General features: G+C 41.5%; 1 protein-coding gene across 1 annotated transcript in view; it reads left to right on the forward strand.

Moving 5' to 3' along the window:
• Nucleotides 1-23,051, forward strand: part of DRC8 (dynein regulatory complex subunit 8) — a 36,559-nt gene extending 13,508 nt beyond the window's left edge. The window contains exons 2-7 of the mRNA XM_075496031.1: nucleotides 9,990-10,074; nucleotides 14,435-14,507; nucleotides 19,240-19,319; nucleotides 21,232-21,274; nucleotides 21,375-21,441; nucleotides 22,461-23,051. Of these exons, the coding sequence (XP_075352146.1) occupies nucleotides 9,990-10,074; nucleotides 14,435-14,507; nucleotides 19,240-19,319; nucleotides 21,232-21,274; nucleotides 21,375-21,441; nucleotides 22,461-22,576 (464 nt within the window). The 3' untranslated portion in view covers nucleotides 22,577-23,051. The remainder of the gene's footprint in view (nucleotides 1-9,989; nucleotides 10,075-14,434; nucleotides 14,508-19,239; nucleotides 19,320-21,231; nucleotides 21,275-21,374; nucleotides 21,442-22,460) is intronic.
• Nucleotides 23,052-23,340: the final 289 nt, after the last annotated feature.

Consider the following 23,340-nt stretch of genomic DNA (forward strand, 5'->3'; position numbering starts at 1 on the left):
GAGAAGAAAATATTTCTCTTGCCTCAATATTTTTAGAGCATGGCATACTGTTTCAGCTTATTAGGATGACTGTACATTAAGCTTCCTCTGGAATAAAGAAGGACACTAGAAAAAATCTAATGTATGCCTTTTCTTCTACAGAGCAGAAAGGTCTTGCCAGTAAGTCAGATTCAAGTGGCCTCAAGCTTGTTTTCTCCCTGTGTTCTTTTTCCTCAGTAATTTCCTTAAAATAGAATTAGTCAAATGCTGTAAGGTTTTCTTCTTTGGGGTGGGGCAAGGTTTCTGAATTATTTTTAAGTCAGACAAGCTCCTCACACTTAACATGAAGGCAACACAAACATTTGTGGCAGAATAATTTAGGGAGTTGTATACTTTGCTTTGGAGTTAGGAAAGAGAAGGAGTAGCATGGAAACACCTTACGCTGGTATCATCACCAAGAATTCATCTGATGACACCACACTGGCTTTCCCTTTTTGTTCTGGAAACACAATGTCTTGATAAAACGGATGAGCTTATTTGAGAGTGTTTGAGATTTCACCTGTGCTGGTGATGCTCAGTATTGTGACTGCTTTTTAGTATCTTGACCTAGGCGATGGTCCGGTTAACACTTGTTTAAAAGCCTGATTAGATGTCATAAGAGCTAATTGATAACCTCCTCAGAGTTGCAATTGTGAAATCTCTTATTGTTTTTTTGTTTTGTATTTAAGCAAATATACATCGTACATTTATTCTCATTAGAACTACAGTAAGATTTGGGGATTTTTTTCTTTCTCCAATTCTTATGCCCTTATTTCCAGTAGGGGTTTGGTGAAGGATTTTGGAAGAGGTCAGATGAAACAGTGGCTGCAAACATCAGAGACAAATCTCTTTTGCTTTTTAGTTCCATCTCTTTCATCCTTTTGCCCTGTATACCTAGATGATAGATTGGGAGTCACCCTTAAAGGGAACATGGTACTGGTTTTTCACATCTTCAGGAATAGCACCAGTCTCCCTTCTTACTGCGGAACTGTTCCTGCATCTTGACACATTTCTAGGATTTTAACTCCATATTAACGCTGAAAGGAGTAAGATCTGTTTAGCTATTTCTGCATGTTGGCCAAACCTTTTTTTTGACCATGCAGTAGGCTCAGTTTTTAAGCAGGGACTTCACGCTTACTTTTTTGTACCTTTTCCACCTCTGGCTGGTTCAGATATTCCCCATAGCTCAACCACCTTCTCACCTCTCCTTTTTGATTGGCATTGTATGGCAAGACAGAGAGTGTTACTTGTGATTTTGGGGGTCATGGGAAGAGCTAGAATTTGCAAAGGATGGTCATAGGGGCGTTATGGAAGAGTGTTGGAGCAGTGTGGGGAGGGTGGTTAAATACCATAGCTTGGATCCGTGAGCAGAAAGAGAAGGTTCACTGAAGTTGAGTGGAGATTGCAGGGCGCTTTAAGAATCACATTTTCTCATGTGGCTGCCTGCACAGTCATGTCCCTTCTTGTGTCCATTGCCTTCTTAAAAATGTTCCTTTTTCTTCATAGCATTCAGCCAGTTTTTCAACTGACAGGACCAAGGTTGCTGCCTACTTTTTTGGTTGAAGTAATGGCTAGTGGGAAAGAGAAGAAATGGTGCTGGAGTATGTAGCCACTGGTACGATTCTGTACTTCCTGCTAATAAACTCCTGTTAGTGGATGGGGAGATCTACAAAAGAGCTGTTGATAACAACACTTTTAAATAAAACCAGATCAACAACATGTAAACGACTCTAAAACTGTCTGTCACTGAGTTGGGATTACCCAGTTGTGTCCCTTGTCCTTTCAGACTGACTAGTTCAGCGAGGCAGCCCCGTGTGAGAAAGTATTCCTGTCCCCAGAGACCTCAGGGGTTTCCTCACACCTGCTTGTAACTGTAACATAGTACCATGAAGAGAGGATGGAGTAATTAATGAGACATCCACATGCATATAGGAGTTTAAATATGCAATTGACTATATTTATTAAACTATACCTAGATTAATGTTTATAGAGATTAATGTTTCAGGTGTGTTGAGCAGTAACGCTAAGTAATAAAGTCAAGTCCACTGGTGCTTCTACAAGTCAGCCCGTAATTTTACTCTTTACATAGCACAAAAAGAGTTTTAAGAGTACTGCATTGTGTAAGTAGGCTCATCAGGCTGCGTTGGGACTAAATCTTTTCCTGTGAGCAGCAGACAGGTGCTGCTCCCCAGCATTTTAGGTGGTTGTTTAATGTTGGCCTACCTGTTCTTTTGATACTGCTTTTTTCTGCACATAATTTCTCTTCAGTGAAAGGAAGGGTTGGCTTTTTGAACCATCAGAGCAACTGGCCCCGAGGAAGAAAAGAAAGCCACCTTATACAGTTAAACGAATGGTAGAATCTATCAAATTGTATCAACCAGAAATCACTTTTTAAAATGCTCATTACTCAAGAGTCTGGCAGAGCCACATCTATTTAACTGCTTCTGTTCCCTACAAAGACTGAAGCTGTGGTCTTTGAAGAAGAAATGTCACAGCTGAGGCAGGTGCGCTGCTTAAGGGCTGTCTTCAAATGGGCCTCGGAGTGCTGGGGAACCATCTGGACAAGCTGACGAGGAACAATTCAGTCTGAAAGAACTAGCAGAATTAATTTGGGAGTCGCAGCTCCCTGCCAGTCTTACTTAACTGGCAGCATCTAGAGCTTTATCTAGTTCATGCTAAACAAACTGGGAGAACAGCAAAGGATAGTACAGGAAAGGAAACTGATAGTGAATAGACTTTTGTTGTGGTTTAGCCCCAGTTGGCAACTAAGCCCCACACAGCCGCTCACTCACCCTGCCCCCCAGTGGGAAGGGGAGAGAATCTGAAGAGCAAAAGTAAGAAAACTCGTGGGTTGAGATAAGAACAGTTTAATGATTGAAATAAAATAAAGTAATAATAATAATAATAAATTGTAAGGAAAAGGAAAACAACGAGATACAGAGAGGAACAAAACCCAAGAAAAAAACAAGTGATGCCACCACTCACCTCCCGCTGACTGGCACCCAGCCCGACCCCGAGCAGCGATTGCTGCCCCCCAGCCAACTCCCCCCAGTTTATACTGAGCACGATGCCATATGGTATGGAATAGCCCTTTGGCCAGTTTGGCTGTGCCCCCTCCCAGCTTCTTGTGCACCTGGCAGAGCATGGGAAGCTGAATAAGTCCTTGACCAGTGTAAGCACTGCTCAGCAACAACTCAGTCATCAGTGTGTTATCAACATTGTTCTCATACTAAATCCAAAACACAGCACTATATCAGCTACTGGAAAGAAAATTAACTCTATCCCAGCCGAAACCAGGACAGTATCCACCCCTTATTCTATACCATCTATGTCATGCCCGTGTCCTACCCTTTCCAATACATTCCAGTTAATCACCACCAGTTTCCCTGTCTTTTGATATATACACACAGATATCATTCCCTTGGTCTATGGGCCATCCCTCTAAAATGTCTGTTGGGTTCATTTAGTCCATGACTTTGGGTTCCATTTGTCATAATAGTCTTTCAGGGCAGGAGAGATGGTGTGTGGTGTTGGATTGTTGCACGCTGAAGCCAGCTTTGGTTCCATCACTGCTGCACTTCACTTGGTTTCATCGAAGTTAATTCTTCCTTAATCTGGGTGATTCTTACTGTAATACTGTTAATATGGCATGTAGCAACCATAAAAATAATTACATACAGTATTATATAGCAATTAACATCATACCATTCAGTTCATTGCCTGTTTTCACCCAAAATCAAATCCCCTTGAGGTACACATCAGAATTCCCCATCCTCCTGCACCACCCACCAAGTGCACCCAGGTCTTGAGCAAAAGCAATCCCACGAATGGGTTTTCCTCTGCCCAAGGCAGGAGTAACCCAGACTGTCTTCCCCAGCGTATTTTTTACGTGCACTACAGGGACTTTATGCCCCTCTACAGTACATAAAAGTTTTGATTGGGCAGGGCCAGCTCAATTGACAGATCCCCTAGAGTTGACTAACCAGGTGGCCTTTGCTAAACGTGCATCCCAATGTTTGAATGTCCCAGCACCCATTGCTCTCAGTGTAGTCTTTGACAGTCCATTGTATCGTTCAATTTTCCCGGGGGCTGGTGCATGATAGGGGGTGTGATATACCCACTCCGTGCCATGCTCTTTGGGCCAGGTGTCTATGAGACTGTTTTGGAAATGAGTCCTGTTGTCTGACTCAGTTCTCTCTGGGGTGCCGTGTCACCACAGGACTTGCTCTTCAAGGCCCAGGAGAGTGTTCTGGGCAGTGGCATGGGGCACAGGATAAGTTTCCAGCCATCCGGTGGTTGTTTCCACCATGGTAAGCACATAGCGCTTGCCTTGGGGTTTTGTGGGAGTGTGATATAATCAATCTGCCAGGCCTCCCCATATTTATATTTCAGCCATTGTCCTCCATACCACATAGGCTTTAACTGTTTGGCTTGTTTGATTGCAGTGTATGTTTCACATTCATGGATAACCTGTGCGATAGTGTCCATGGTCAAGTCCACCCCTCATTCACAAGCCCATCTATATGTTGCATCTCTTCCTTGATGGCCTCAGGTGTCACGGGCCCACCAAGCTATGAATAATTCACCCTTATCTTGCCAGTCCAGATCCACCTGAGCCACTTCAATCTTAGCAGCCTGATCCACCTGCTGGTGGTTTCTATGTTCTTCAGTGGCCCCACTCCTGGGTACATGAGCATCCATGTGATGTACTTTTACAACCAGGTTCTCCACCCGGGCAGCAATATCTTGCTACAATAAGGCAGCCCAGATGGGTTTGCCTCTGTGCTGCCAGTTACTCTGCTTCCATTGCGGCAACCACCCCCACAGGGCATTTGCCACCATCCATGTGTCAGTATAGAGATAGAGCACTGGCCACTTTTCTCGTTCAGCAACGTCTAAAGCTAACTGGATGGCCTTTACTTCTGCAAATTGGCTCAATTCACCATCTTCTTCAGCAGTTTCTACAACTTGTCGTATAGGACTCCATACAGCAGCTTTCCATCTCCATTGGTTTCCTACAATATGACAGGACCCATCAGTGAACCGGGCATATTGTTTCTCATTTTCTGATAGTTTATTATAGCGTGGGGCCTCCTCAGTGCACATCACCTCCTCCTCTGGCGATATTCTGAAATCTTTGCCTTCTGGACAGTCCATGATCACTTCCAAGATTCCTGGGCGACAGGGGTTTCCTATTTGAGCCCATTGTGTGATCAGTGCAACCCACTTACTCCACGTAGCATCCGTTGCACGATGTGTAGAGGGGACCCTCCCTTTGAACATCCAGCCCAGCACCGGCAGCCGGGGTGCCAGGAGGAGCTGTGCTTCAGTACCAACCACTTCTGAAGCAGCTCAAACCCCTTCATATGCTGCCAATATCTCTTTCTCAGTTGGAGTATAGCGGGCCTCAGATCCTCTCTATCCCTGACTCCAAAACCCTAAAGGTAGACCTCGAGTCTCTGCTGGTGCTTTCTGCCAAAGGCTCCAGGTAGGGCCATTCTCCCCAGCGCGGTGTAGAGCATATTTTTCATATCTTGCCCTGCCTGGACTGGCCCAAGGGCTACTGCATGAACTATCTCCCCTTTAATTTGTTCAAAGGCTTGTCATTGCTCAGGGCCCCATTTGAAATTGTTCTTCTTCTGGGTCACTTGATAGACAGGGCTTACGATCAAACTGTAATTTGGAATATGCATTCTCCAAAAACCCACAACGCCTAAGAAAGCTTGTGTTTCCTTTTTGCTAGTTGGTGGAGACATGGCTGTTATTTTGTTGATCACATCCATTGGGATCTGATGATGTCCATCTTGCCATTTTATTCCTAAAAACTGGATCTCCTGTGCAGGTCCCTTGACCTTTCTTTGTTTTATGGCAAAACTGGCTTTCAGAAGGATTTGGACTATTTTCTTCCCTTTCTGAAAAACTTCTTGTGCTGTATTGCGCCACACGATAATGTCATCAATGTATTGCAGCTGTTCTGGAGCTTCACCCTGTTCCAGTGCAGTCTGGATCAGTCCATGGCAAATGGCAGGGCTGTGTTTCCACCCCTGGGGCAATCGATTCCAAGTGTACTGAACGCCCTTCCAAGTGAAAGCAAACTGTGGCCTGCACTCTGCTGCCAAAGGGATTGAGAAGAACACATTAGCGATATCAGTTGTAGCATGCCATTTGGCTGCCTTTGACTCCAGTTCATATTTAAGTTCTAGGATGTCCGGCACGGCAGCACTCGGCGGCGGTGTAACTTCATTCAGGCCACGATAGTCTACTGTTAGTCTCCACTCTCCATTAGACTTTTGCACTGGCCTTATAGGACTGTTAAAAGGTGAGCGAGTCTTACTGATCACTCCTTGGCTCTCCAGTCAACGATTCAGCTTATGGATGGGAATCAGGGAGTCTTGGTTGGTGCGATATTGCCTCCAGTGCACCGTTGTGGTAGTGATTGGCACCTGTTGTTCTTCAACCCTCAGCAACCCCACAACAGAAGGGTCCTCTGAGAGACCAGGCAAGGTGGACAGCTGTTTAATTTCCTCTGTCTCCAAGGCAGCTATACCAAAAGCCCACCGGTACCCTTTTGGGTCCTTGAAACACCCTCTCCTGAGGCAGTCTATGCCAAGGATGCATGGAGCCTCTGGGCCAGTCACAATGGGGTGCTTTTGCCACTCATTCCCAGTTAGGTTCACTTCAGCCTCCAATACAGTTAGCTGTTGGGATCTCCCTGTCACTCCAGAAATACAGATGGGTTCTGCCCCTGTATAGCTTGATGGCATTAGGGTACACTGTGTACCGGTGTCTACTGGAGCCTTCCACTCCTGTGGGTCTGATGAGCCAGGCCATTGAATACAGTTAATGTATCTGAGGAATGGATTTTAAGACATTTTGTCTTCTTATTGCATATGTGGTAGGAAAATAAGTGAGAATGAGAAAATGAGAAAAAAAGACAAATATCTGAAGCATTTTAGCAGCATAAAAATGGAAATAGTATGTCATCCCTACAGGACCCCGCATTTGATGAAATAAGTTGTTGTAGGTATTAGAATCTTTGTTGGCATGATATGTTTCAATATTTATTTATTTAAGCCATTAGAAGTAATCAGGTAATTTTATCTTTGATAATCTTTGAAATTATGTATTGTTTTTCTAGTAAGTAGAATAAGTGAGTGAAATCTTTTATTCAATCAGAGCGTAGGTATTTCTGTGCTGAAAACTGCTAAATAAGTGCTCCACAGGGCAACATGAAACTTTCATTGATCTACCCATGGAGCAGAGTCTCCTTGTACAGAAAGATTTCAGTACATTAGAGTATCACATCTGCTGAGTTAACTGCATGTCTGATCTCTTGATGGTATAATTTTATAACTTTATCCATTACTTCCTAGAGCTGGAATCCATCTTTTTCTCCCTCCCAAAGAAAGGTTTAGAGTGAATCATAGAAGTCTTCAGATAACTAGCTTTGCCATCCTGAACTATGTTGAACATCTTTGGCTTTCATTCCTAGAGGGGGGACAAGAGATTTAGGCAATAGCTTATTAGGTGTTCACTCATCTCACGGAGAGTCTTTGAGAGGACTACAGTGTATTACGTTTTCTTCCATGGATATGGCTCTTAATCACAACTTCCTCTCAGTTCTTGGAAGAAATATAGATTAACTGGGAGATAGATTAAATCATCAAGTTAATTTCATTCCAGGACATTTCTTTGTCAGGCATCTTGAAACAGAAATGTATACTGTTTTCACGGAAGGCAAAGCTTGAAAAGGCTGGATGGCTACATAGTTCCAGTACTGGAAATCTCTCCCTGCCTCCCCCTGGTTAATTTTTATTTCTACAGAAGGCTCACTCATCAAGCCAAGAATATATAGCTATAAATATTCCTTCAGCATTTCTCTACTGCAAGACATAGTGTACAATTGAAGTGCCTGATCTCAAGAACTAAACTCCAACAGTCTACATTGGAGACTGGATCCAGGACTCTGAAGTCACTGAAAAAACTCCCATCAAATTTAGTAGTTTGAGAGTCTTTAGAGCCTCTTATACAAGGAATCAGGTCCACTTAGATTTAACTGTGTTTTTTGGAAAGGAATTAAATGCGGATTTTACTGCTTAGGTGCATAAAAGGTAGGCATTGTTGTCAAGCTATGAAAAGAATACAGCTTGTCCTGCGTCTGAGGACTGAACCGTGCTCTTCCTCAGTGAGCTCCATTCTCCAATCCATCGTACATGTACCTGCCCATGCTTCCATCAGGGGAATAAAGTCAGAGAGAGGAATACAGGATATATTCCTACCTCTCTTCTCTTCATGTATCCTCTGGGGGAGTTCAGTATCAAACAAATGGAAAGCAGCAGGCACCTGTACCTTTATAAGAGGATGCACCTCTACTCTATATGAAAAAGAACTTACTTATATCTGGGTCAATCCACTACTATATTGAAGTGCATGCAGCCTATGGTGGGTTGACCTTGGCAGCTGCCAGGCACCCACCCAGCTGCTCTCTGCCCTCCTCAACAGCACTGGCGGAGAACATACGATGAAAAAGCTCATGGGTCGAGATAAAGACAGGGAGATCACAAAGCCAATATATCATTTAGGTATGTTCAGTTCTGATACCCTTTGCCAGAAAACAGACATTTCTGTCATGAGGGTAAGAGAGCAAATGAAAAAAATGGTTGTAGATTGCAGCCCCACAGATTCCCAAACTATTTGGATTGTAGAAAACTAGGTATGAAATTGTTATGCCTGTGGCAACACGGTCCAGTGGTTTATTGCTGGTCAGAGCTGCTCGACAACACTTAACACCAGATGAGCCTAAAGAAGAAAATAAATCGGTTCTAACAGAGGAGAGCTCTGTTTCAATTATTACGCTGAAAATACAGAAGAGAAGTGTGCAAATGAGAAAACAAGTGTACCTGATACCAATCTCGTGTTGTCTGTCACTCAAATTTTCCCTGCGGTGTCTCTGTGGAGGCTGTGGGGCTAGCTCACAAAATGCTGTCTCCTGAGAGTTGGTTTGTCAGCTGGAATTTGGGGCTGTATTTAGCCACAGGAACCAAAAGGTCAAGTCCATATCACTTTGCTTCCTATATTCTGTCCTTCAGAGTCAAACTACGACATTAATAAATGGGCTAACCAGTTCACTCTTTATTTACCCTGGCTTCCTTGCCAGGGAGCTTTTTTTTTTGAGATGGACCCCTTCCTCTCTTTAGATTTTGCTTTTCAGAATTTATTTCCTGGTACTTCCCTTAGCCCCAGAATGCAATTTCTGGCTTTAGACAAGATATACCTGTGATAACTTGTGGTTCTTCTTTTCCCATTCTTTGAGATTGAGATATTAAAAGGAAATGCAGCAAATTACTCCTTCCCCTTCGCTGAGATAATCTTCCTTTTCAAACTGTTACAGTAAATTATTTACCATGAGACATATTCACTGTGCACATATCTTAGCCATCTCTTTATTCCTGGTTCTCAGCTTTTCACACAGTATGGCTAACTTAGTGGACATGGAGCACTCATGCTTCCTTGGATGCAGGATGAAGAGACTCAGCCCCATCTCAGGGCAAGCCTGGGCCCACGTTCGCCTTGCTTGTACCACTGGTACCACGGTGTCCAGGAAGGGCTCCGGCTCATGGTCCAGAAGGAGCTGTGGTGCACTCTGGCCAGGGTGCGCACCTGGAGAGCTAGGTGATCTTGCAGCTGAGACACACCATTACCACCAGACTTGACGCAGCTGCAGAGCCATAGCAAGGCCATATTACTAATATGAAAAAAACTATAACTGAAAAAAAACACTCAAAATGCAGAATCTGTCATTTGACAGATTCTGCATTTTGAGTGGTTTTTTTTCCAAATAACTTCTGCTTTTTCCAAGTCCCCTTTATCAGTTTTGGTGCTTCTGCTGTCGCAGTTCTCAAATGGGAAATAAATCAGTTGCAACAGCTCAGTGAATCTTTCTTTTTCTTTTCTTATGTTTCTTTTTGCAGATCGCGCAGTAGCTGAAATCGAGAAAAAGATTATAGAAGCTTTTGAGGTGTTTGACCATGAATGCAATAAAACTGTGGATGTCAGGTTTGTAAATATCTTCACACAGAAATATTACAGGATCTAGTATAGAGATAAATAACTCCCTAGACCTGCATCTGCTTTATCAGAAAATGTAATTGAAACAGTCCTTTTGGCTCTGATCGGACAAGTATGTCTTTGCTTATTTAATAGACAGTTTGTATTGTTCAGTGTTTGAAGACTGAGACTGGCTTGAGAGAGGGATGCTGGGACTGCTGGAGTCAAGAGGCAAAAGGAAACTGCAGCTAGACAAGAAGTCTAAGGCTACAATTATTACTAGCAAATCTCTGCTCTGGTAGCTCATTTGGCACTGTAGGTCTGTATGGATCCCCTCACTTTCAGGTTAGTTCCAGCACATCAAGGAGTGTCCCTGCCAGTGCGTGTAACAGTTACCTGCTCTCAGTAGGTGTCCCCAGCTGCAATGCATCCTGCACATCTCTCTTCCTCTGGGGTAATGTGGGAGGTGGATGGTGCTCTGTCAGGGAGGTCTTTTTAGGAGACTTGGAAGAAAATGGCATATAATTTGATTTAATAATAATAACAACAACAACAACAACAACATAAAGATGATCATACTTAATTGCACCAAAAGTCCATTTAGCCCAGTACCCTCATCTGAGCTACTAGTAGTTACTTGGGGGAGGAATATAAGGAATTGAGCAAATACGCAGTATTTCTTGTTGTTTTTTGTACATCTGCCACATTATGATTTGAGTGGCACCTGGGGTTTTTTTATCTTATGATAAATAGTGAACAATTGTTCTATATTAATATTCTTGACACCATTAATGATTTCTTAGCTGTCTGTCACATCCCTCCTCCATCACAGTAGTTTAAGGCTGAAGAGTCCGGATGTGTTTAATCTCTCAGGAGATGCCATTCTATAGCTCTGGCCATTCTTTTTTGTGCTCCTTCTTGTTCAGCTGTCTCCTTTTTGAAATGGAATGACCAGAACTGGGCGAATGGGATGCACAGGTGGGAGTCAGGAGGGAGAGCTGCATGTTCTATGCCTTTAGCATGCAATGTTGTGGAAATACAAACAAAATATATGTCTGAGGGGGTAAGAAAAAGTTCAGTGGAAGAAAAAACCAGACTGATAAGGGCATAACTGGCTACAAGATACTGAGCTAAAGGAAGTCAGATTTAAAAATTCCCAAATAATCTTAATTCTAGTGTTTTAAAATTCTGGTATTTTTTAAGTTTGACTATTTGACAGTGCTATTTTAACTTCATTTTAACATAAACATCCATACATATAACAATACGGCTTTGTTATACAGAAAACATGTTTATGTCTCACTGAGCAGGTTCTGAAGTTGTTACAAGCTGTTGTCATTAAAGTTTACTGAAGTAATTTTTCATATTTCCAATTACTATTTTCACAAGAATATCACCAGAGGTTTTAATTATAAATCAATTATTGAGTATAAATACTACAAAGGAGTGTGAGAACTGGTGAAATTGTCATTAGACATTCCTCACAAAGCCAAATTGGAAGACATCTTTAAATGTTCAAAACATCTTTTCTACATCAAAAAACAGAGGCTAGAGAGGTGCAAAATATTTATGTGATGGTTTTAGCAATGCCTACTTACTAGTGCTTCTAACTTTAAGAAATTATGGGTACTTCATAGAAGTGAAATGATTTTTCAGTTATACTAGATAGGGAGAATTTCAGGGTACGTCTCCACACTCAGTACAACTGCTGCTCCCTCACCCGTAGGGCTCTTTGGGAAGCGTGCTCACTTAAATCTCTTGGCCCATCCCCAGGGAGGTGCCTGGTGCCCAGAGCTGGGGCTGCCCCGGTGCCCCCCAGCTGCTCTGCTCCTTGCTGGGGTGGTGGGACGGGCCCTGGCTCCCGCCACGGGGAGCCCCTGCCACTACCACCCCCCCAGCCCTGGGGAGCCCCTAGCCCTCACTGCACCATGACATACCAGTTGCTTATTTGTTTGTCATTTACATCTGGAGTCCTGGCTAAATAGCTGTAAAATTTGCTACACTCCTCACTCTATTATAGAATGGGTATAGAGCTTAATAAAGTGTTACAACAACAAAATGATACAGATAGACTTTTTAAAAAATTTGTTCATTCAGACAGTAAGTCATAACATGTGAGAGGGGACATTCAAAAGACTATTTAACATAGTAAATGACCAATTTCACATTAATTTTTTGTCACAGTACAGTTACTGACAATGAACAATAATTTATTGTCTAATTATTCCTAGCTTCATATTGCAGGAATGTATCACAATACTGGGATTATTAATGGCTGATTATCTTGTATCAGAAGGTGGCAGTACAGCACAATTCTTAACCACAATTGTAGATGTGGGAATATTACTGCCTGAAATATTGGATACCTGTGAAGAATATGGAAAATTACCCTGGCTTGACAGGCCAACACCAGTATTGCGTGACTCCTAATGCAAATGCAAGTTACTAAGACATTAAGCGTGAGGAAGACTGTATTGTTTCATGCTGCTTACAACACACGCTAAGTCAAGGGCTTTCATGCTTTTGCAAATCTTGTCATTGGAAGTGTTATATCTAGGGTGAAAAACATGACCCAAAATTTTATTGTGTCTGGGTTACAAAACCTGTATGGACATAAACTCATTTTAACCATCATTTTTGAATGCTAGAAACTACACAGCAGAAACTGCAGCTGCTGAACTGAGTGAGAGGAAGTGGCTGGGAGGAAAATTACAATTTCCTATCTGGGTCCTTTAAACTCCATGTTACTACCAAATGTGACATGACTTTTTTGACCACAGACACTTCAAACAACATCCTCATGCTGGTACACACACAGACTGCCAGAAACAGCAGCCAGCAATGCCAGATTTTGCAAACTCTTTCAGGGCCTGGCTTACCTTAGTCGCGTTGTGGTTTTGCTGATGTGAGAGGTGAAGCAGGAGGTTGATGGCAGCCTTCCCATCTCTGGCAGTCTGTGAGAGCAGAAATAGTGTGGGACAGCAAGGAGGCAGCATTTGGGTTAGGTGTTTTACTGGGGGAGGCAGAGAATATTTACGAGTATCTTCTAGCTGGAAAAGAGGAGGGAGTGCAGGAGTGAGAGCATCAAATACAGAATATCCATACTAGAAATAGGATGCATGGACAAGGATTATAAAAATAGGACTAAATGTCTGACCTCATTGAGGCCAGTGGCCAAACTTCCATTCACGTCCACAGGGGGCAAGGTTTCACGGAGTCATTTGAGCAGATGGCTTCATTTCATAACAACTGTATGTGTGGGACTGGGTTTTGTTTTGTAACTATTTTTGTGCAGCCAGGCTTCTCCTCTTTTTTGTCTATTGTAGTGCTTCTCACATGTTTTCAATCAGAATGGGAGCTCCTCGGGACCTGTCTGTGGAGGCCAAAGACTGACCCGTATAATTTTATGTGCGCTTGGTGTGCCACATTTGAGTTCTTACTGTTGTAAGATGATTTTACAAAGGTCATTGCTTCTTGTTTCTACCATTTTTATTAGGCAATCTACTTTTCCCACCAAATGTACTGGTGAAGATGAGGAAACCACAGAAGTTTGAATCATGAGAACCATGATTCAATTGGATACTGTGGATAATTATTCAAATGTACTTGAATTTCTGTGTCGTAGAATTGGATTGAAAATCACAAGCAATATTGACGCTTGTGTTAGTTTGTTTTCAATCATACCATAAATCTCATTAGTACTCTTTTTTACAGCTTTTCAGTACTTTTGCATCTAGTCTGTGAAGTTGTTCATCTTTAACTTTTCTGAGGCATTGCCACTTTGGTCAGAATTTTATTTAGAGCCTCAGAACAACTGCACCAGGTTCAGCAGTAAATGCAAGCTATGAATATATTTTGCAGCGTAAACAGGGTGGTGATAAGCCAGTGTGTTGGTCTGTTCGACTCTTTCAGAGCACAGCAGGGGCATGGCAGGGCTGCCTCCTTCGTGACCTTTTGTAATTGTTCTTTCCTGCAGTTAGAATTTGTATCTTTATAGCATTTAATGTAAACATATAGGTTTCAAAGTGTTGTATTAACTATATAAATGTAGACTTTACTGAAGTTAAATTAGAGGACAGCAGTTGAAAAGTAATCTGCACACAGTACACTGCAACACAATGGTAAAGAAGAATCTTGGGGGAAAGTCACAAGAACAATTATACTCTTCCAAAAAGCTCCAGAATATTTAATGTCTGTAAAAATAGACATTGCTTACTGAGACATCATCTTAAAAGTCCACATACATGTGCTTGTGTGCTTGTATATGCACGCTCCTGTACGCAAACTCTGAAATGGTATCTGGATTCTCCACAGACACTCTTGTATTGCAGATTTACCAACAAAGATGTTCTTTCTTTCCTTCTTTCAGAGAGATTGGTTCAATTGTCAGGTCACTGGGTTGCTTCCCAACTGAGGCAGAACTACATGAACTGCTTGCAAAGGTAAATGTTTAGATCTTTTGTATTTTTTTCAGTCTTAAACTTGCACAAGTTTGGCTCTTCTGCCTTGCTGTGTGGGAAACCTAAGCTCTTTTCCCAGAGGTTGGAAGTGTCATGGAAGTGATTCAGGCAGGCAGGCAGTCTCTCAGGTTGTCCTGAAGCAAGCCTTTAGGCTGATGAGGTAACAACATTGATGGGTTAAAATGAGGAGTCTTTGACTCTCTTTTACCCCAGAAGGTCACTGTGACACTGTGCCAAGGTGGAGGGGCGTTTATAGCAAATGGAGGAAAAATTGGTTTTGGCTGATGAAAAAGAATGTCCTAAACCTCAGTTGCATTAGGATATCCAAACCCTAACCATCTCACTCTTCTGGACATGTCATGGGCACACACTGATGATTAAGTGATAAAAATTAGTTCTTGAGCAGGTGTTAAAATTATACATCAAATTAAAAAAATACACAGAGGGAAGACCTGCTATGTTTTTTCACTGGGTCCTGTATTGCTCTCTTATAGTTAGACCTCCCAACTTTCTGTTCCTCCTGAGGTCTCTCCCAGTCTTGAGATTTCTCAGTTATAGATAAGTAATCTTTTCTTACTTGATTACTTAAGCATGTAAGTCAGAATTCAGACATAAAACCTCACAAGACCTAGCAGTCCTCCCGTTCTCCCAGTGATACGCAGGGGTAAAGAACTTCAATCACATTTCTCCACAGTCTTTTCCTACACTAATTTTTGTCTCCTTACCTCATGCTTGTAATAGAAAGGATGGTGTGCTGGTGCTACGGCAGGGTATGGTTAATAAGTGGGACAAAGAAGTGGGAAAAAGACTTCACATTCTTTTTGCAAATGGATATGCTGCGTTAAGGAATGGAAGATGCTGGGGCTGAGAGGTGGGGGAAGGATTTTTTGCTTTTTCATGTATAGGTCAGGACACTGGGAATTGATCTCTCTTACTCTTTTCCTCCTGTCCCCAACAAAAATTTGCATAGTTGCAGTAGTAGTCTGTCCTCAGTAGCCTTGTCTGGTCTCTTGTAGATCAGAATTTAGTGTGAGAAAACTTGTGCTAAGTCTTGTGAAAATGACGCAGCTGCTTCAGATGAGGAAGTGCAAAGAACCATCAGAGGAGAAGGATCTTTTAACATGATACTGCAATCTGTCTGCACTGGTTCTGTACTCTCAGTACCAGATTGTCCCAGCTCCCACTGACAAACAAGACAAAACGGAAAGAGAAATTATGGTGCTTAATACAGATGATATTTTTAGTGGCCCACAGAGATTTTTGTTTGCAGCAAATGAACAGTGCAACTGACTCAAGATACAGAATTGAGAAAAGGAGGGGGATGCTTTGACCCAACCCCCCCCGAGTCCAGGGGAACCAGGAGAGTTTTAGGGCCTGCCTTCCCCTCCCAAAGAGACTGGACTTTCTATTTTTTTTTTTTTTCCAATTTTCAGCATTACTGAAAATTTGAGATAAGTAGTACATAACAAAGTACAATGCAGTACGGCTATGAGGCGGAAGATTCTTGAGATACAACAGTATAACATGTATGCAATTGTTGATTATAAGGATATTAAATTAAAGTACAGATACTGCAGGAAGAAAGAATACATTCAAGAGTAATGGTCAACCTTAAAGAACAGTGAACTGGAAGTTAAATCTCAAAGAAGGTTTCACAGTGTCTGTAAATGAAACCTTGGCATAGTTTTAATACCAGAAGAACACTATCTTCTTGCAGAACCCTTCATGTATTATGTTAATCACTAATATATCTCAATTTGTATAAGATACCATTACCATTGACTGTGGTAAATACCATTTTATCTTAATCTAGATAAAGTAAAAATTGTCTCTGTTGCCTGGTTTGTAACCAAGCTATTTCCCCAGTATTTTTGCCCATTGTAAGCTGTGATTCATTTCTGTTTCTCACTACTTGTGTCTCTCAGTCATCTATCTTCCCATTAGCCTTATTGTAGCTAAACTAGCATATGTTGACTTCAAGTTATTCCTATCTGCCAAATCAGCATTCATATAATTATTTTATCTCTAAAAATTATCATATATTGTTTCCTATATTGCCTTATGCTAAATGCTGTACTTAATATCATATCTTTAGTCCTGCTTACAAAGTTAAGATTAAATGTTAAGCCTAGAGATGGTGAAAGCTAATCTGAGGGTTACTACAATGCCCGGAGTTTGGAATCCCAGGTTCAGTGCACTGCTCTGCTGCAGATCACCTGGATAACTGTGGAAAATGGTTTTGTTTCTTTGTGACTCAAGTCCCCAAATGTTACGTGGACAGTAATAGTATGGCTGTGAGAGTAGAGACATGAAACATAATGAGTGCCACAGTACAGTTGTTACGGGAGCTGTGGATGTACCCAAAGGAAGGAGAGAGAGCAAACCTCACAGAGTTTGAGCAAGCAAATACTGTTACTGTCACAGCCACTGTGAAAAGAGGGGGAATTACAGAAAAAGGAAAACATCAGTGGGAAATGAGCTATAGGAATGAGCATGAGGAAGAGTAAGAGGATACACATACCTGCAAATCTGAACACTTACTGACTTAGGCAAGGTTAATATATTCAGTTTACTCACACATCTATCCAATGTTCGAAATAGGATTAATTTTAACAGTTCAAGATATTGCTGGGCCTGTAGAGCCACTGAAATGGAAGCTGTTCTTTACAGGTCAGAGGAAGCTGAGGTTGCTCATCACCTCCCAGGACTAGTTGCATTGTCAGGAAGGACATGTTTCTTCCACAGACTGCTTTCTGAAGGCAAAATACAAATAGTACACCAACAAAAAGAGGCAAATCTGGATGATATTTGTCAGTGAGGGCTGACATTTTCACAGGTATTTGTTACGTTGAGCTCTGAAGTGGTCATTGCCAGTGAGTTCTTCTGCTATGAAAATTGGGATGACCTTCAGCTGTTTGGATGAGCAGATCTAACGTTTTGTGACTCTTATACATGGTTTACATAACTTACCATCTTTGTGGATATTTTGGGTGCTTGCTTTTGGTTGTTCTGCTTAATACAAGACACATCTATCTATTTCTGATAAATAGCTACCATATTTCTTTTTCTGTCTCTGTGGACTTCTGACCTAATACTAGTTGAAGCACAGATGTTCCCTAAAACATCCAGTGTTCTTATACATCTCAATATTTGTGATGCATGGAATAGTTCAGTGTATTGGCTAACTGTTATGTCACTGCAAAGAAGTTAAGTTTTGCCAGGTATTTTGTTACACCTTTTCAGTCAAGCAAGCAGTAAAACAAATGATTCTGTAATGGTAAAAGGTACCATTTGATTTAGCATGAAGCATGCAACAGCTTCATTTCTTTGCTAAAGATCCCTTCCTTTAGGCTTACCAAACAGAAGGGAAAAAGTGCTTTTTCAAGCCAATTTCCACTCTAAAGCAGCAAGAGGTGGTGGCTGCCTGCTTTTAGCAATCAAAACCCTTCAAGAGCACTGGAAAAGAGCATGCAGCAGGAGTTGCAGCTCTCCATTTAAGCAACTGGATGTATCACCCCAGCTCTGACCCAGCTCCCAAGAGGAAGATTTCTTACTTCGTCTTTTCTTGGCTCAGTTAGGAGATTTCAAATCAGTGCCTATTTGAGTCTTCTTTCAATCTGAGCTGTGTCTTGGAGAGCCTAGCAAGGTGTCGATGCTGCCATGTGAGACCACAAGGCACGCATCCAGTTTCAACACAGACAGGAACAGGCTAGCTCCATTAAGAGGGCTCCTTTTGGGAGTAAAACTTGAAATTTTAAGGGAAGGGATGCACCCTGATGATAGGGAGCAGTTTTTACCACGTTGCTCATCTCCTGTGGAAGTATAATAACGTGGTGAGAATGCTGCTAGAAGTCCCCGATGTTTTGGGGCTAATCTGTTAATTTAGTTGAGACACAAAGGGAAGCTTTTCTTTGGGTAGCATTTTATGGGCTGCCTTATGAGTGTTTCAGACTGCCCTGACTCAGTCTGCCTGCCTCTCTGGTCCTTCCCCTGATGACTCTCTCTGGCTATGAAACATGTGGAGGCAACAGATTCCATCCTTGAGGTATACTAGACTGGGGCTATGTCCAAACTAGCACATTAAATATGCCCAGAAACATCCTTGAGAGTTGAAGCCAGCTGGCACAGAGAAGCTCATGTCTACCCTGGTAAATGTTTTATGCGGAGTGGCTGCACAAAGCAGCCTGCTGGAGAACAGTCCCTAAGGTCCTAGCCAGGCCTGGTGACTGCTGGGGGGAGTGTTAGGTGGCACAGGCCAAAATCATGCCAGGGAATGTGCTAATGGTTTGCTGTTATGGGTGGTCACATTACACTGCTTGGGAATGTTCCAGGTCCTGCTAGACTTTACTGGTATGAATGCAGTCTGAATGTTTAAACCTCTGCTGAGTTATTGTGGAAGATAAGATCAGTTACTAGGCGTCCAGTTCCTTTGCATGAATGGTTTCTAAGCACAAGAGGGCAATATTGAGTTGTTGAAAGTGTCTATAATGCAGGCCTGTATTTTGCCTGGGATATTATTTCTTCCTCTAATTTCTTTCTATTTGATCACAAGCGTTTCACTCAGATGTTATGGTGCCATGTGATATTAAAGACCTGATCTAATATTCAAAGTCTAACTCTGTAATTTTAATGCAGGAACCACCCCAATTTTCTGGTTTTCGTATTAGTTTGCTAATGAGTCATATAACCTGCCATACTTAAGTTTTATTTTTAGGTAGAAGAAGAAGAACCGACCGGATACATTCATCTGGAAAAGTTTCTTCCAGTGATGACAAAAGTACTACTCGACAGAAGGTAATGGAAAGTGGATTTTCTGTGTCTGTAGTTTATTCCAGATTGACAAGGTTGATTCTGAAAGAATATATCTACAGTAATTTTATGTAACTGGAAGGAGTACAGATTTTTTTTTTTGTTATTTAAACTCAGTTTACATTAGCTTCATAGATTTTGTTTCAAAATTACTTCACTCAGTTTACATTAGCTTGATAGATTTTGTTTCAAAATTACTTCATCTACATAAAATTATGTTGTACGGATGATATAAATAATAACAGCTTATAATCATGAATTGTGATAATGTGTAGCTTTTGTATTTTTAATGTGAATCAGAATTAACTTGCTATTCAACGTGTTTTGTGCATCTCTGAAATACTTTATATGCAAATTAAGGTCATAACCATTACTTTCTCTGAACATGTGAGTTACAGTTACTGAGAAGCACAGTGTGTTACAGTGTATTTTCAATAAGTTGTATAAATCAGCTTCATGTTCATGTCTCAAAATAACAGCCAGGTACAGTTGAATGTACACAACTAACACTAAAAGACTGCCGCTCTATAAATCTAGAACAAAAACACTGTTCATTATTCAAAGGTACATGAAATCTTTGCATGTACACAGGAACTTGTGCTATTTTGATATTTTGCACTAAAAGCAAGATTACTTACAGGGAATTTATCTTTCTTTTTAAAGATGGTAGCCACGGGTTGTGGGAGACTCAGTCTTGTCCAATACTGAGAAGTTATTTTGCACCCAGAGGGCCTTTGGTAGGAGGGTGTTCTACACATGAAATAGCTATAGGATTTCCCCAAACTGTCTCGTAGCATCCAGAGGCAACAGGGTCCACTCTGGGGCTGTGTTTGAGAGTCTTTGTGCCCGTATCTGGACACGGACCAGCCAGCACTGTTTGGGTACCGGTGTGCCGGCGCTGGTGCATTGCCTTCCCAGGTTCCTGCACCTTTGCCTTCTCTGGCCTTCACGGCACATTTCTGGTTCCACACTGCTGTTCACCCTTTCACAAAATGATACCTTGCTGCTCTGGGCTCGCTGCTTCTCCTTCACACCCCCTCCACACAAACATACACACACACACAAAACCCCCACACACGTTCCCCAGGCTAGTGCAGGCTTGTCAAGACCCACTTTACCTTTTGGGTCACCATGTCCATAGTTCACTTATCCAAGGGCAGATGAGATTTTGATCACAAAAAACAAGGCCTCTTCTTAGCATGTTTGATTTTTAGATAGTAAAAGAGCGAGGCAGGTCTGGATGAAACAATCAAGCAGTTAGAACCTCCCTGGCTTCAACATCTTCTCTTTAGTATTCTTGGGGGTTGGTGAGAGTCTGCTGGGCTATGGAAGGTCTCCGTTGCTGCACAGGGCTTCCTTTCCAGCTCTGAAATCAGGCACACATATGCACGCGCACACGTGCCCAGTTCTCCTGCCTCTCTGAAATTGTTAGCGACAGACCTTTCTTTTATAGCTACCAGCCTCCTTTGCTCATCATCAGCTCATTACTGTCAAAGTCCCACTAGGTGATCTGTTGCCTAGCTACCAGCGTACCTGGACAAAACTTTGTTTTCTTGGTTTGGCCATCTTCTGTTCAGTGCATTGGCTACATGGAATGATTCAGCTATTATTGATTCCTACTAACCCACTCAGCCAGCCCAGACATGCAGAAGCCATTCAACTGGCTCCTTAGCACAAGGAAAATTAAACAGGAGTACAATAAAAGACATGAGAGGTAAAGATATGGACAGTTCTGAAAAGCCAAGCTGGAATTAAATGTTTGATAGACAAACTTAGTAAATTCTCATTGAAAATAAGTTTTCCCTTTCCTTTAGTACTCATATTTTATTCTTTCAGAATAGTACAGTAGCCTGCCAAACAGTGACTTGACTTAACTTTTCTGATTCAATGGTTTCAGCTACCGGCCTATTCCAGAAGATGTTCTTCTACATGCATTTGAGGTCTGTAACTAAATATTCAAGTACCTAATTGCTGGAAAGAAGTTGCTGATTCTTGATTCAATATGTTTAAAACCACAAGTTTTATTCTTTTTCTTTAAAGGCTTTGGATGAGAATAAATGTGGATATATTACTAAAGAGGAGCTGGTCAAATATTTGACTGAAGAAGGTAACATGACTTTTGTAATATCAGTATTTAAATAAATAAACATTACATGTGTATATGGCACCTTGAGGTCCTCATTCTGCATGCCAAAACTTGCAGGAGTAGGTACATTGTCTTCAAACAATACCGTTGCTGTGATGAGTGGCTGCAGACTAGAACATTTCGCTGGTGAATAATGCAGGGAAAGAACATTCATCTGCCTGCTTGCAGACATAAGATAGAGGTTATTATTATTAAGAGTCATAATTCGGTCTTGTGTGCACATTTTATGATTCTGTGCACATCTATGTGCTTCCTAAGGATGTGCCTCTTTTTCTGTCCTCCTGTAAAATTGTAGTTAGATTTCCAGATGTTGCAGGTAGTTTCAGTGCTCATTCATTCCTACATTATCTTGATATTAATTCTTGTGCCGTACGCAAACAAAGAGATTCAAAGACCAGATTTAAGTTGTATATCAAGTAATCCTCAGTATCCCTTGGAGAGCCTGCTTTTCTTGCATGGCTGACTCATGCCTGCCTGCCTCAAGTACAAAACGATGTGCAGGCTTTGCGCAAGACCTATCCTCAGATGGGGACCTTGTTCTCAAAGAGGGATGCAGTAGGCCATCAGCAGCTTTGAAGCTCCTAAAAGAGAAAAACCAGAGCCTTTCATGATGTAAATAATACAAGTGGAAGGATAGCCAAATGAGAGATAATAATTCTCCTGTACGCATTGGAAGAATTCCCTCTGACAAAAACAGTTGTTTCGAAATCCCTGTGGCAAAGAGGAACAGGCTGTTTTGGAGTCTGTGAACTAAAAGGAGATCAGGAGATCCAGGTCCTCTGTCTCCTTTCCCTTAGACCAGCTTGCTTGGTGTGCAGGACTTACACTGGCAAAAGTGAAGGAATTGGACCCTTTGTATTGCCTTTTTCTCCTCTGTGTGAGGACTGAAAGGAGATCCTTGCAAGGGAAAAGCAGGGTAATTTGCCAGCCCTGAAAAGAACATTTATCAAGACAAAGTGTTATTCTCTGCTGTCTTTCAGGTGAGCCCTTTACTCGGGAAGAAATGGAGGACATGCTCTCCACGGCTCTAGATCCAGAAACAAATACTATTCGCTACAGAGACTACATTTCAATGGTGGTAGTAGACGAAAGTTAAGATCTTCCCCTATAGTGTTTGAGATGCCTTTTGGTAACAGCAGTGTAGCTTGGCAGTTAGTTGAAATATGTATCTTAAAGGATAACAAAGCTTGGCTTGTGACCTTGTACTTATAATTACAATAAAATCTGTGTAGCTATATTTCCTTGAGTTCTCTATACATATTGAAATATATTCACACCTGGAAAAAGAGCTCTTGACAGAAATACTGTGTAAGGCCTGGAAAAGAAATCATGGAATTTGGTTTGAAAAATAACAGGAAAAATAATGTTAATGCAGTCAAGAAATGACTTTACAATTGCTTCTGAAAAACTAACGGAAAATGAGACCTGTGAAAGCGGGTAATAAGTAGGTAAGTGAGTACCTTAAGATTACTAAAGTTGTGAAGGCATGCTACTAAGATAAAGCTTTTATATTTAAATGTAATCCCTGTTTGTGTTTAGCTAATAAGGCACCAGGTGGGTTACTACTTTTGAAATAACATAATAGATCAATAAACTTTCTACGATTTCTAGTTTTGTCAAATATTTGTGCTTTGTTTACCATAGGCAATTAAACTGGACGGGTTAGTTTCATTTTATGTTACTCATCCATTGGCACATGGTATTTTGCTTCCATTTTAAACATGCAGGTAACACTAAAACCATTGCCATAGTCAAATTTACAAAGTAATCCTTGAGAACATTTCTCTTACTATAGGCAATAAACAGTTCCCCTTTCAGAACCAGTTTGAAAGTCAGGACCTAAAACTGTTCAAAACTTAG

Source organism: Mycteria americana, chromosome 3 (assembly GCF_035582795.1).
Source record: "Mycteria americana isolate JAX WOST 10 ecotype Jacksonville Zoo and Gardens chromosome 3, USCA_MyAme_1.0, whole genome shotgun sequence".
In the NCBI taxonomy this organism is placed as follows: Eukaryota; Metazoa; Chordata; class Aves; order Ciconiiformes; family Ciconiidae; genus Mycteria; species Mycteria americana.